The sequence below is a fragment of the Pocillopora verrucosa genome, chromosome 9, assembly GCF_036669915.1.
Source record: "Pocillopora verrucosa isolate sample1 chromosome 9, ASM3666991v2, whole genome shotgun sequence".
Classification (NCBI taxonomy): Eukaryota; Metazoa; Cnidaria; class Anthozoa; order Scleractinia; family Pocilloporidae; genus Pocillopora; species Pocillopora verrucosa.
Window position 1 is genome coordinate 13,696,029 of NC_089320.1, and position 14,178 is coordinate 13,710,206.

The 14,178-nt window shown below is 38.7% G+C and overlaps 1 protein-coding gene and 1 pseudogene across 1 annotated transcript; both read left to right on the forward strand.

Moving 5' to 3' along the window:
* Positions 1-1,593: 1,593 nt before the first annotated feature.
* LOC131775361 (uncharacterized) lies at positions 1,594-13,162 on the forward strand. Its single transcript, XM_059091466.2, has 7 exons — positions 1,594-1,666; positions 4,121-4,392; positions 4,789-4,903; positions 9,974-10,087; positions 10,663-10,844; positions 11,803-12,133; positions 12,933-13,162. Exons 1-7 carry the CDS (start codon positions 1,594-1,596, stop codon positions 12,974-12,976), a joined length of 1,131 nt encoding a protein of 376 aa, XP_058947449.2. The 3' UTR covers positions 12,977-13,162.
* Positions 8,370-9,418, forward strand: LOC136283216 (uncharacterized; annotated as a pseudogene).
* Positions 13,163-14,178: the final 1,016 nt, after the last annotated feature.

Sequence of the window (14,178 nt, forward strand, 5' to 3'; positions counted from 1 at the left end):
AGACCAAGGATGCCAGGCAATGAATAATCTGAATGAAATGTTGAGAGGTAAAAATTCTGCTTTAACGTTGTACAAAAAATGACTGCAAGATCCTACAAATCATACCAAAGTGCTTTAATGTTAACCTTGATGGTTTTCGAGAAGAACTGGCTCGTTGCTGCCAACGACGCTTATCCTTAACAGCTTTCCTCTCTGCTCGAGACATTTTCTTTTCGTCATCAGAATTTGACGCGAGCTTTTCCGATGGATGTTCGTTGACCGCAACTTGCCAACGAAAGTTGCCCTTATTAAATAGCTTCATGGCCTTTATACTTTTCGATACTAATGCAGTACCTTCTCTTGAGGCGCGTTTCGATCTTTCTGAGGAACTACTTTTCATGGCGTTCGAAGCTTAATAATACATCTTATCAAGGACTTGAAGCTAATGATCAAGTTGCTGTTAGTTGCTCTTACAGACACAAGTGTAGTTCTCACGACGAGCCATCTTTACAACTTGGTCAAATGCAGCGCAGTTACTTACAGAAAAACTTTGAGCAAACTTTGGCTGGCGTAGATTTGATCACGTTAACTTTTCTGTTAAAGAACCGATCGACGTCGAAATAGCAGATGTGATTGCTTGAATAATGGATAGATCGCGATGGATCCAATATGGCTACACCATCTTCTCCTGCGTTCGTGAGGCGAGATGCCAAAAATTCGTCGATCTTAAAATTAACTGCCTGTGCGAAGGTGTTCACAGACCCGACGGACGAACTCTCAATTCTTATTACTCAACAACTATATACCGTTATTCAAAAAATTTATCAAATAATATAATACATATCAAGACACTCACTAATAAACATACATTGCCATTCAGAACGTGTAGGAAACAAATATCTGCTCATCGTCGTAACGCAGATATTTTAATATTCTTGTCAATTTGTTAATTTACACAGGGTTATAGTAATTGTGTTAGTTTATATATAAGATGGGAATTTCAGGCAACTTTGTATTAGTTTCATAACGGTGGGTATGTGTGAAGTTAGCAAGAGAAATAATCTTAACAATTGACGGCCTTTCAATCTTGCAGCCTCTATTGAGCAAAACTGGCCACATAAACAGAGTTTAAACGCCTTGGTATTCTGTTAAAAATGATATTTAAGTTTCCTCATTTAACGATTGGTTCCTACGTCAGCGTGCGTTCATAGAGATATAAAGCACGCGGGAAGTTTGGAGAGCACGAAAGATGCGTAAGAGTACTCTCTCGCTTCTTGACGTATGAACCAATTGTTTTATAACATTTTCAACCCGATGGAAAATCTTTTTCTCGAGGGATTTGTTTGCTGACGTCATTAGCGTGCACAATAGGAATATGAAGCACGCTGGCGCAATTGAATTTTATTGGACAAATCTACTAGCTATGTTATAAATTTATAATACCTTATATGGACTTCTTGTTCAACAAAATTGTACCATCAAAGGCAAATATATAGAACTCTCGACAGCTATTGGTTGAAAAGTGAACAGGAAGTTAATTGGAGCTAATCTCAAGCTTAGTACAACTGGGAAACATTCAGTTTGTACAACTCCATATCTGTATGACTTTGTGCCATGTCTTTCGCTTGGATCTGTTTTCTGTTACTGGATCTGTGTTCAATGATACCCAAGATTGCCTGGTCACAAGGTTGGTTATTCAAGTATGTTCTTTGAGAAAATGAAAACTGAGAAATCGATTCTTTCACTACTACCGTAAAAAAAAGAGGCGCGATTGACAGAGGATGAAGCAACGGTGTCATCGTCATTGCGTTTTTAATGTTTCCTGCATGATACAGATGGCAGCTTTTCAATTTTCTGATGGAAATAGCACGTTAGCATTTACCGCTGTTTGCTCTTTGACATTATGGGCCGGTTATTTGCACGAAGCCAAACTATCCCAAACCACGGTTTCACCTAATCATTGGACCTCGAGGATTCTCTATAATAAGAGCTGATTAAATTGAATAAATGTCCTTCTACTATTAGCTTTCAGCTCCTTAACGCTGTTCACAAAAGTAAAAGTTCAGATGAAAGGTTCGGCCAAATAGAAGATGGCTTAGAAAGTGGTTTTCTCAAACAAAGGATAAACTTTGTATAAATAACCAACTCTATGTGTTTCGTGAACTGTTGAAGAGGGGAAGTAGTGCGATACGATAGAATCGCACCGTAAGAAATCGCAAAAATCTTGGATAAATTAGTGAGGAGCATATCCAGACGTTTCTGTCAAATCGTTTACAGTTGGAGGATAGTATAATAAGTTTAGAGAAGTTGTGGGCCCATAGTGTGCTAACTCATTAGCTCATTAAAAAAACATGATGAACTTTTATCTGCCGTTCACCCAGAATAGCTTTACGAGGCGTACTAGAAACAAAATTTCGACTCTCACAAATGAAGGAATTTACAAAAGTGGAAATATTCCGCTTGCGCGGAACTTAAAAGCTAAGCACCGTAGAAAAGCCTTGTAAAAACAAATGAGATAAGCCTAAACGGACATGTTAACAGTTTTCAATGCAAATTAAGGTATTTATGAGAAAATGCAAGCAGTTCCTCTTCTTACATAAACATGTTATTGAACATTATCATTCTAAAATTTGGTGAAAACAAATACTTTTCGAGCTAATTTTGTGTACAAATTCAGGTAATTCCCGCAAGTGTAAAACGTCTACATAGGCTTTTTCCAACTTCAAACAGAACTGTTAGTTACCTGCGTCTATTTCAAATAAACCGAGTTAAAAATTTCCTCAGCAAATAATTTTTACACACACACACGAAAAAGCACTCAGCAAGTCACCTGCTGCAAAAAAAAATATTTACATTATCCTGTTTTCATCTTATAGTGATATTTACCAATAACGAAAGAGAACATTTTTCTTATAGGAAGTTAAGCCCCCAAGATTTTATCATTTTGGATTAATCTCTGGGGGAATCTAATTTTTAGGGCATCATAAACTTTCATACATATTTTGTTCACCACGAAAAAACAAACGCCTTTTTTTAACACCGCGTACGAGTTCTATAGTCAAAACATCACATCTGCCTCAAATATAATCAAGAGGCAATCTTCTGGCATCCTTAAAAGACTAAAGATGCTACGAAAGAAGTTCAAAGTACAAAGAAAAAATGAATTTCCTTGAGAGTGAACGGAAAACATTTGGCCTCAATTTAATAACTAACCGCCATTCAAGCGAACTGATCAGAGGTTAATTCGCGGGAATGGCGCTCGGTCACTTTTTCTATTGACCGGCTTCATTCACCTTAAAGGAGGCAAAGTCGAGTAACCTACAATTTAAACGAATTCTGCATATATTAACCTATTCATTGTTATTTTCTTTATTTTGGTTTCATGTGGAATGTCGCGTGTAAATTTTTTTTTCTGAGGGCATTCGCCAAGGTGCAGAGTAACCTTAGAGGCAAAGTCAGAATTTGGTATTCGCACAGTTACGCCAACACGTTATATAATGACAAGAACAGTAAACGAACTTTTACTATTGATAAAAACAACAACAGTTTCATCTGTCTCTCGAGTAATAGTAAGAAATCTATCCAAAAACGTCAGTTATTCCCATTAAAAGTTGCTAGTTTGCAGGAGATAGCATGTTTCTTCCCTAAATAATTAGTCAAGAATATTTTAACTTATAGTAACTATCTTCAACCGACGGAAACATCATAATTTGGATTCCGAGTGTTGGCAGAATTCAAGACAGAATCTGCTTTCAGTGGACAAGTTCCATTATCTAAATGTACCCCGAATTGACATAATCACAACATATGACGACTTTGAATATATCTTAAAATTTCTTGACCGTCCTCTCTGCGTTTCTGTGAACTTTGCCGCCGAAGAAAGAAAGTGGTGCGCGTTATTCACCTTTAACAAGCTCGAGGACTCCGACAAACTCAAAGAAAGCAAGAGTTCGCATCGCTATTCGTTTCCAAATTTATCACTATAGGTTTTTCAAATGTTAGTACTTGCTATAGATGTAAGGAACTCGCATTATTTAAGGGGAATAAAAGGCAATACCAGGAGCCTCGAAAAATAAATTTTCATTGACACATCGATAATGTTGACCAGTTACGGATAATGACGGGTTGATTTTCTTTTTAGTTGTGACAGCAAATTCAGATGAGTGCAGAGCCATTCTATTCAAACCAGTCATCAAAGACAAGTATTTACTTAATCATATAATCAAATCTGTGCCAGTTGAAAGTGAACTAGGCTGTGAACTAATTTGTTATGAGAACCCCGACTGTGTGTCTTACAACTACGGGCCAGTACTAAGTGAGATTCCTTCATGCGACCTGAATAACAGCACTCATTTACAAGTCACCAGCGTGAATTTCATAACCAAAAATGGCTTCAGCTACCGAGGAATTGAGGTAAGCCTTACAACCTGAGCACAACAAAGACTTTTTTTTTTCGTTAAAATATCACTTGACACGACTGACTTGTTGACCGCAGAAATGTAAACAGAAACAAAAGGTTGCTATGTTTAGGCATGATTACTTGAACTCTTTAATTAGGCAATTTTAAATCAGTGGGACGCGGTGCGGCATACAACAGACCTCGTTTATGGCGAAATTGATTTCCCAAATGTTGGAGACCAGATTAAATCTTTGTAAGGTTTAATGCTTTTCGAGAGAGTGACTCTGATGACGTCTTTTCAAAATTATAATGATGGTAATAATAATGATGATGACAGTAATCCCTCAAGAAGCACTCGTGCTCTTAGCATACAACAAAAGAAAAGCACTTTTTCCCTTTTTTCATCACAGAATGCTTGTGGAGGCAGCCCATGTCAGAAAAATTCTACTTGTCAAGCTGGGTTTACTTCAAAAGGATACCGTTGTGTATGTCCACAAGGATTCGGGGGAGAGAATTGTGACCAAGGTATTTTGTAGCTTTTTCATCAAGTAATGCAAATATTCCCGCCTTTTTATGCTTCTTAACATTCTTGTTTTTCTGCTTTAGAAAATTTCCGAAATCCTCTAGAGTCATTGACTGCATGTTTAAATATGTTAGTTGTGTATAACGAAAAACCTCCTTCTTAATAATAATAATAATAATAATAATAATAATAATAATAACAACTTTATTTAAGGAGTGTAACACATAACAGTAATTAAACTGATAAACTAGTGGCCTTTGATCCTAAAAGTACCATAATTAGAGTTAAAATGTATAAAATGTATGTAAAATGAATTCGAGGCTTATAAAACAGGTCTATAAGAATGCAAGCTAAAAACTATATAGAATAAAATATGCCGCTTGGGTCGCCTCGGTTTCGCGATTGAAACGAGGCAAGCGAGGTTTAATTTACAATCGCATTCGGTTTCCTCCCTCCCTCGGTTTCATGATTTAAACGGGGGGCAGGCGAGAATTAATTTACTATAACGACCAGTTCGTGTGTGTAGGTCTGCATTGAATTTAAGTATATCGTACATATGTGAGGGACGGCTTCCTAGTAAACGCTTAAAAACTAAGACGCACTTATTTAACTTGACTTCGTCATAAAAAAGGAGCCACTCTAACTTTTTAAAAAGTTTCACGCTGTTTGACCTTGTATCAGCTTCCAAGATAACTCGAGAAGCGCGTTTTTGAAGCTTGAAGACTCTCATTATGTTATCACTTGAACAGTTTGACCAAACAGTTGATTCATTTAACATTAGTTGTTTTATCATGGCGTTGTAGTATAATATGCGCTGTTTATTGGGGAGGAATCTTCTTATCCTCCTAAGCAGTGCTATTATTCGGGATAGTTACTTACATAGTTCTTCAACGTAAATATTAAAGCTTAAGTGTCGGTCAATGGTAAGTCTTAGGAGTTTCTGACTATCCACCTGCTCTATATTTGAGTTCCCAAGATGAAGATTTAAAGAAATAGCAACGATCTTATTTGTAAGGCGTTTCCTAGTTACTACGAGACATTTCGTCTTGGCGGCGTTTGTGACCATCTTGTTGGCAGCCGACCACTGCGAAAGGTCACCTAGGTCTTGTTGAAGGGCTGATGTGATGCCAAGAAGTCCATCTGTCACGTCGGATGAGAAACTGAGAGTGGTGTCACCCGCATAGATGTCAACGGTAGAACGCTAGGCTGGCAAGGGTAGGTCGTTGATGAACGGGAGAAACATAATAGGGCCCAGTATGCTCCCTTGTGATACTCCAGCCGTCACAGTTCTTGGGGAGAACGACATCCGTCAATGACTACGTATTGTTTGCGTTCACTCAAATAGTTGCGTAGTAAGTCTAGTTCGCGACCACATATCCCAGAGGCATTCAGTTTCGTTAGATGTTGATCATGGTCTTTTGAGGTCAAATGCTTTCCTGTAGTCAATACATACGAGCTGGTCTATTAGTCGAATGAGGGCGGTCTCGGTGGAGTGGAATTTGAGGAATCTGGACTGGAGGTGATGGCTTAACGCATTTTCCTCAAGGAAGTCGTACAAGTGGTCACAAACATGCTTCTCAAATAGCTTAGAAAGTATCGGAAGCGCAGTTATCGGTCGATAGTTATTCTTGTCATTATGACTTCCTTGTCCCTTGTAAATGGGGGTCACCTTACCGACTTTCCACTTTGTTGGGAATGTCTGAGCGTCGATGCAGTAATTGATTAGCTTACAGAGGGAATCAGCGATGGCTGGTGCCGCAATTCTCAGCAGTTTAATCTAAAGGAGAAAGAAAGGAGAAGGTCTACAACTCTTTCCTTTGATATCTGTGGGAGATTTAACGTTCTTGACACTTGATATGGCGTAGGAAGGGGTGCCTGCTTAGGTTGACAGCGCAAGTCATTTTTGAGCTCTGACTGAGGATTTAAGTTGGTAGCTGGTTGAGAAAGAAGCTGTTCAGTGTCTCGGCAATTTCCGCTTTGTTCGAAGTAGTCCCATCGTTATCAACTAGCCGCTGGAGACCACAATCGTGCTTGTCACTCCCTGACAGGAATTTGATCAAATTCTAAAGTTTTCGAGTCTTGCCTGTTTTCAGAGAACTTACCTTTGAAGTATGCTTGCTTTGTTTGCTTAAGTTATTTACGTTATTTTTCGCATGTCTGAAGTTTAACCAGTCGTTGTCTGATCCGCTATTCTTAGCTTTGGTGAGAAGTTTATCACGTGCTTTGCGATAAGAAGTTTGGAAAACATCCATTCGTAAAAACAGGGTGTCACCCGGCCATTGTCCAAAACCTACCTCGATCATATTTGGTCGAGTCACCTTAAGCGGCTAATAAACGTGCGAGGTTTGCCATCAGGACTGTCTGATCACCTACCGACCCTTGTCACCTGGAAATACAAATCAGTCAGACAAAGCGCAATCGCACATACGACAATCACCTACCGTGACGTCAAGAACATAGACAAAGAACAGTTTATTGCTGCTTTGAAGGAAGCGCCTTAGGATTGTGCGTTTGTTTTCGAGGACCCCAACGACGTTGTCGACACCTAGTATGAAATATTTAATGACGTGTTGGTAAATTTCTTCCACTTAAACTCAAGCGAGTGAAAAGGAAAACACAGCCCAAATGGTTTAATGACAACATCGGGTGATAATCTTAACAATTTGGGACAAATTCAGGTTGTGAAGTGTTTTTACGATGGGGTATCATTAACCTCCAACACAATTTAGCATGTTTTTGTTCTTTCAAAATCGTCTCATTGTACTTTAGAGAACAGGAGTTATTCTTTTACGACTTGTGGTGAGGAAGTCATTCGTGCCAATCTATCGAAATCATATATAAAGGCTTTACACAAAAAGTATTCGAATTTGATGAAGATACATTTTCGTCTTGACTGCCAAAAGAGCCCATCATTGCATTTCCGATGTGAAGCATGAGAATGTGGGGATTAGACTACACCTTTTACTGTTCATTACGAGGAAATACGCATTCATTTGCGTGAAAAAGCGAACAATTGCGTGCAAAAACATTCACTAACGGCAAAAAACGATTATTTGCGCGTAAATCAGATTCAATAACGATTTTTGCATTTTAATCAGCATTCATTAACATTTTTGGGCATTCTTATGCGCCACTCGTCAAACAAAATAGAAAAGTATACTTTCGTTTGCGCTAACATTCAAGTCATTTACACCATCTTGAAATTCAATAGAGACAATACACAAACAATTTAGTGCATAAACCATTCATTAACATTTTCATCACACTGTTTGCAATTCAATAGCATTCCTGGACGGCAGTAGTAGGAACAAGACAATCATTAATGCACTCGTACAAATTATTTCAGTGTTTTTTATATTCAACGTGCAAGTAGTGATTTTCAACTGAACACCAGTTTTGCCAGAACTTGCATTCAGTAAATCTCGTCCCCTTCTTTCGCTTTCTAAAGGGTTTCTGACCGCAGGCAAAATGCCACGAAGAAATCGAATATCAATCGAACACAGAGAATGAATCGTGAGAGGATTTGAGGACGAGGAGGAAGATTATCTTGTGGTCGCGAACACACTCGGAGTGAACCGATCAACAGCAAGAGGCATTGTGGCGCGCTACATCAGAGAGGGCAGGATCTAGGAAAGACCACGAGGAGGTAGAAACAACGTGCGCGTGGACGAAGAGATGAGAGATTGCCTAGAGGAAATCATAAACGAAAACTGTTTACTCACACTTGCTCAGATAAACAGTGAACTGAGGAGACGGCTACCACTAAAACCTCAGATCCATGACCGCACCGTGGCAAGGACATTAGACGGGATGCTTTTCCGAGTGAAACTTGAAAGGCCCCTCCCTGCGGACAGAAACAGACCTGATGTGACGAACAAGTGAGTGGATTACGCCACCTGGTTTATGAACCATGCCGTAGTGCGCCACTGTGTGTTTGACGACGAATGCGGCTACAACATCTGGACGGCCAGAAGCCATGGTAGAGCGCGGCAGGGAGAGAGGGCGTACCGTCAAGTGTGCGGCCAGCGAGGACGAAACTTGACTGTGACAATGGCAATTTTGCCAATCAATGGACTTGTGTTTTCCTCGGCAGCTCTTGGCGGATTGAATGCTTCGCGTTTCGATAACTTCCTGGCACAGGCAAGGACAAGTCCCGAAGAGGAGGTGATCTTTGTGTATGACGGAGTACCGGCCCACCGAAACCCGGTCATTCCCGCCAAAAACACAGAGCTTAAAATGCTTCCTCCCTACAGCCCTTTCCTGTGGAGCAGGTAATAAGCTGTCTGAAAGCGGCGATCAAAGCTGACATCTCGCGTCCGGAAATTCAAAGACGCATGGATAGCAGAGATGAGGCCAGAGCCGGAGGAATCCCACTGGGGGAGTTTCGAACACAACAATTGCTTGGAGCTCTGCACAGAAACATCGACACTCTCACCGCGGCTAAAAGTGCGCAATGATACTGCTTTATGCAGACCTACCTGCCAAAATGTTTGAATAGAGAGATTATTGAAGGGTAAACTGAAATTCAAAACAAGATAATTTTGTAATTGGTATTTTTCAATTGGAATTCGATGTTTGAATATTGAAAATTAAAAAAGCTTAATTGTTTGTACAAGTGCATAAATGATTGTCTTATTCATACCAAGGCCGTCCAGGAATGCTCTTGACTTGCAAACAGTGTGATAAAAATGTTAATGAATGGTTTATGCCCTATATTGATTATGTATTGTCTCTATTGACTTTCAAAATAGTTTAAATGACTTGACTGTTAGCGCAAATGAAAGTATATTTTTCTCTTTTGTTTGACAAATGACGCCTAAGAATGCCTAAAATTGTTATTGAATGCTGATTAAAATGCAAAAATCGTTAATGAATCTGATTTACGTGCAAATGGTGGTTTTTTGTCTCTAATGATTGTATTTCCAGGCAATTGTTCACAACTTAACGCAAATGAATGCGTATTTTCTCGAAATGAACAGCAAAAGGTGTAGCACAGCAGAGAGACCTGCAGATCACTGCAACGTGTGCAAGGATTCATAGAAGCATCTTTTTTCTGCTTTTTATTTTTCCAGCCATTCTTCCTCAGAACTGTTCTCAAGCCCCAAAGGAAACAGGAGTCTACAAAATTTCCAATCATGGATCAGACTTATTCCCAGTGTACTGCGACCAGACAAGTGATGGAGGTGGTGCGTCAAACTAAATAAGAGGAGCTCAATGGGGTTAACCGTTAGGCGTAAAATGGCCAAAAAATTCAGCCGTTAGGCGTATAAAATTGGCAAATTTAAAGCGTTAGTCGTAAAAAAAATCAACCTAAGAGTGTTTTCTGTTGACCACAATGGAAAGATATTAGCCGTGAGCCACAAATAGGCCAAAGCTTAATCGTTAGCCGTAAAACCAATCAACACATTGAGACCCTCGAGTAAGGGTCATCAGTATCGCTCTAAATGAGGACTAACGCTCGAAACGTCAGCCTTTAAACTCTTTACGGTGGCCAATTTACGTTTTCAACTCAGTTGACAACAATAGATTACCCTGTTATACTCTCCCACCGACGCAGCACCACAGTTTCTCTCCAAACTAACCCCCTTTTTTCCCAAAAAAATATTTCATTTAGAAGTGGCTAACTCACTTGCTAGGAAGGTCCGTGGACTTAGGTCATGTCCATTCAGTCAATTATAAAAACTATTTCTAGAGTTTTCCAAAGGAACAAGCATTTTTCACAAACCTGCACAATTTTTGACGATTTTTTTTCTATTTTAAGGTTGGACGATGATATTCAAATACATTGGAGGAAATTCTTCCTCTCCGACTGCTAACACGTTATGGAATTCATTCGACACATTATCAGAAAATGTTATCGCTGCCTTAGATACCACTTCAACCTACCAGGGAAACTACAAAAACCGTATCGTTCAAAGTTGGCAAACTTTTAACCCTCAAGAGGTAAGTCCGGAAAATATCTACACCACAGAGGGTTAGGCTAAGTGCACCTTATTTTACAAATTTCTTATGCAATGTCAATGTATTTCCACTGAGATGGCCTGTAAAAATAAATCACTGGCAGTTAGATTTTTTTGGGTTTTTTTTTTCTTATTAGACTGAGGTTTCCACCTAATGGAAACTTGTCTTCAAATTGTTTGTTACGAAACACTTTTCCAAATGATGTTCATCATGTTCCTAAAGACAAACCAAGCAGGTACTTTTCTCAACTGCTCTTGCCTATTTTGAAAGGAATTAAGGAATAGAATAAAATAGAATATAAATGGTATAAAAGAATATAAACCAAAACAATTTGTTTCAGAGAGTAATATCACTGGCCATGCAATGAGATCCCTATTTGTTACGTTGTTTTGTTTACCTTACTTCCCAAACCTTAAGAGTGTATCGTCTTGGGAATAGGTATAAGGAAAGTGCTTATGTTTTATCCTTGTAGGAGAATAGTTCTTAGAAAAGGAGTTATGTTTTAAATTGTGAAATTCTCGCAAGAGAAACAACGACCGGTCGCAAGGTCAAACCCCAACAAAATATGCAAACCACAATGATATAAAATATTCAAAGAAAATTCTGATCTGAAATAAAATTGCTCAATCCGAAATTACGTTAAAAAGTACTCAGGGTGTGAGGGAGCTTTTAATGCTTCGAGGACGATTGAAAAACAAGGGTTGCATTGCCAAAGACAAAGTGATACTAGAACCAAGCCGATACAATAACTTCGGGCTCAAAACTTTGCCTTCTCGAGTTTACATAAAGTCATGGCATGTGGTACTGAAAATAAGTTTGTAAAAACACAATAAGAATTGATCAACAATTCTTTAAATTTTCCGATGTAACGATTCTTATCTTATCCCATGCTCATGTATTTGATATGTAAACAACAGATAATTTTCTTGTATGACTTTAGGTTCGTGTAGTGCTTTACACGAATGGGGCAGAAGTTATGTCTATGAAGTTCAATGCCAGAGGAACAACTAACGTGGACTGGTTTACACAAAATAATCTACTTCAATCACCATGGACAGATCTTAAGAATGCGACAACTTTAAAACCTTTTCGCATCAATGGCCATTCTGTTTCACGAAACTTTGAAATTACAGCTAAGTACGCAGGATGCCCTAATGATGTTGGGTGGTTTATAATCGGAGGATCTTACTGTGTCTGGGAGAGATTTCACCCTGTGCCGGCAATTCTATACAGCAAGAAAACTCACAGAATCACATGGAATAATGTCCAAGGTAGAAATTGATATTTTAAAAATCTTGAAATACCTCTGTTATGGTAAAAATTGATGTGAGAAATCTTGGAATACCTCTGTTACTGTTTTTGTTTGTTTGATTGTTTGTTTGTTTTTGTTATTAAATCAGGGAAATAACAAGATATTTCCTGAACAGACCTCATGGAATGGTTTCGTTGACATTCATTTGTTTTTTTTTTTTTTTCATTAAAGCAGATGAAACGGTATGGAATAATAATTCTGTTTTCGTTTTGCTGAAATAATCATTGAACTGATCTAGTCGACAGCTTGGATATTGGATAACTCGGCCATTTCGTTTTATTCTTCAAGGACATGACCTGGATTTTTCAAAGGGAGGGGGGGGGGGGGAAGAGGAAGGATGTCACACTGTGTCAAATAGAGAGTACTCGCCAGATTGCCATGTCGACCTTTCATGAATAGGTTATAGTGGCATTTTAAGACGCCCTGTCCCCCTGTCCCCTCTCTTTATTTCGTCTGCGTGTCAGAATTTAATTGCAATTGTTAATTACTGGGGCAAAATCTCGGTAGGAAATTAAGAGGAGAAGTGTAATAACTGCTCAAGGCATCTGAAATCTAACGTCTCCCATGATTACAAGACTGGTGCTCAAAAACCGGTTTCACTCAGGAAAGTTCACTTTTTCCAACTTTTCATTTGTTTTCTTCTTCTCCATCTTTCTCTAAATATGGATTATGATAATCGTTTATTTAATGAGATCTCAATAAATAGTTTACTTCGTATTATTTATCAGCTAATTTTTTTGTTTTATTCTTTTCTCAAGCCGACGTCGGAGGCGCTGAGGTTATGGTTGTGTATGTACGTTGAAGACCAAGGATGCCAAGCAATGAATGAAATGTTGAGAAATAAAAATTCTGCTTAACCGTTATACGCAAGATGACCGCAAGATCCTACAAATCATATCGAAGTGCTCGACTGTTGACCTCGATGGTTTCCGAAAAGAACTAGCTCGTTACTGCCAACGACGCTTATCCTTAACCGCTATCCTCCCTGCTCGAGACATTTTCTTTTCGTTATCAGAATTTGACGCGTGCTTGCCACATAGATATTTGTGACCGTAACTCGCCAACGAAACTCGCTCTTATTGGATAGCTTTATGGCCTTTATTCTTTTCGATACAAAAGCCGGCAGTACCTTCTCCTAAAGTGCGTTCCGCCCTCTATAAGGAACTATTTTCCAGAGTGTTCAAAGCGTCATGCATCTTATCGAGGACTTTAAACTAATGATCAAGTCATTGTTAGTTGCCTTTCCAGATGCAAGCATGGTTCTCACGACGAGCCTTTTTTACGGCTTGGTCAACTGCAACGCCGTTACTTTCAGAAAAACTTTGAGCAAATCTGGTTAGCTTAGATTCGACCACATTAAGTTTTCTGCTAAAGAACCGATCGACGTCGAAATAGCAGATGTGATTGCTTGAATAATGGATGGATCGCAATGGATCCAATATGGCTACACCATCTTCTGCTGTGTTCGTGAAGCGAGATGCTAAACGTTCGTCCGTCTTAACATTAACGCCTGTGCAGAGGTGTTCATAGACCCGACGGACGAACTCTCAATTTTTGTTACTCAACACTTGTAAACCGTTATTCAAATAACTTAACACATACCGAAACACTCACTAATAAACACACATTGCCATTCAAAACGTGCAGGAAAAAATATCTTCTCAGCTTCTTAACGCAGATATTTTAATATTCTTATCAATTTGTTCACTTACACAGTGTTATAGTTGTTGTGTTATGTTTTTAAATAAGATGGGAATTTCATAAAACTTCAAATAAAAATTCCTTAAAAATAAATTTGAATTCCTCTATTGAGCAAAACTGGCCATGGAAACGGAGTTTAAACGCTTAAGTAATCTGTAAAAAAAATAAGTCGGCAAGAGAAATAACCTTAACAATTTACGGCATTTCATCCCTGTCGCCTCTATTGAGCAAAACTGGCCATGGAAACGGAGTTTAAACGCTTTGGTATTCGTCTTAAAAATATTTATTCTGTTTAATCTTTTA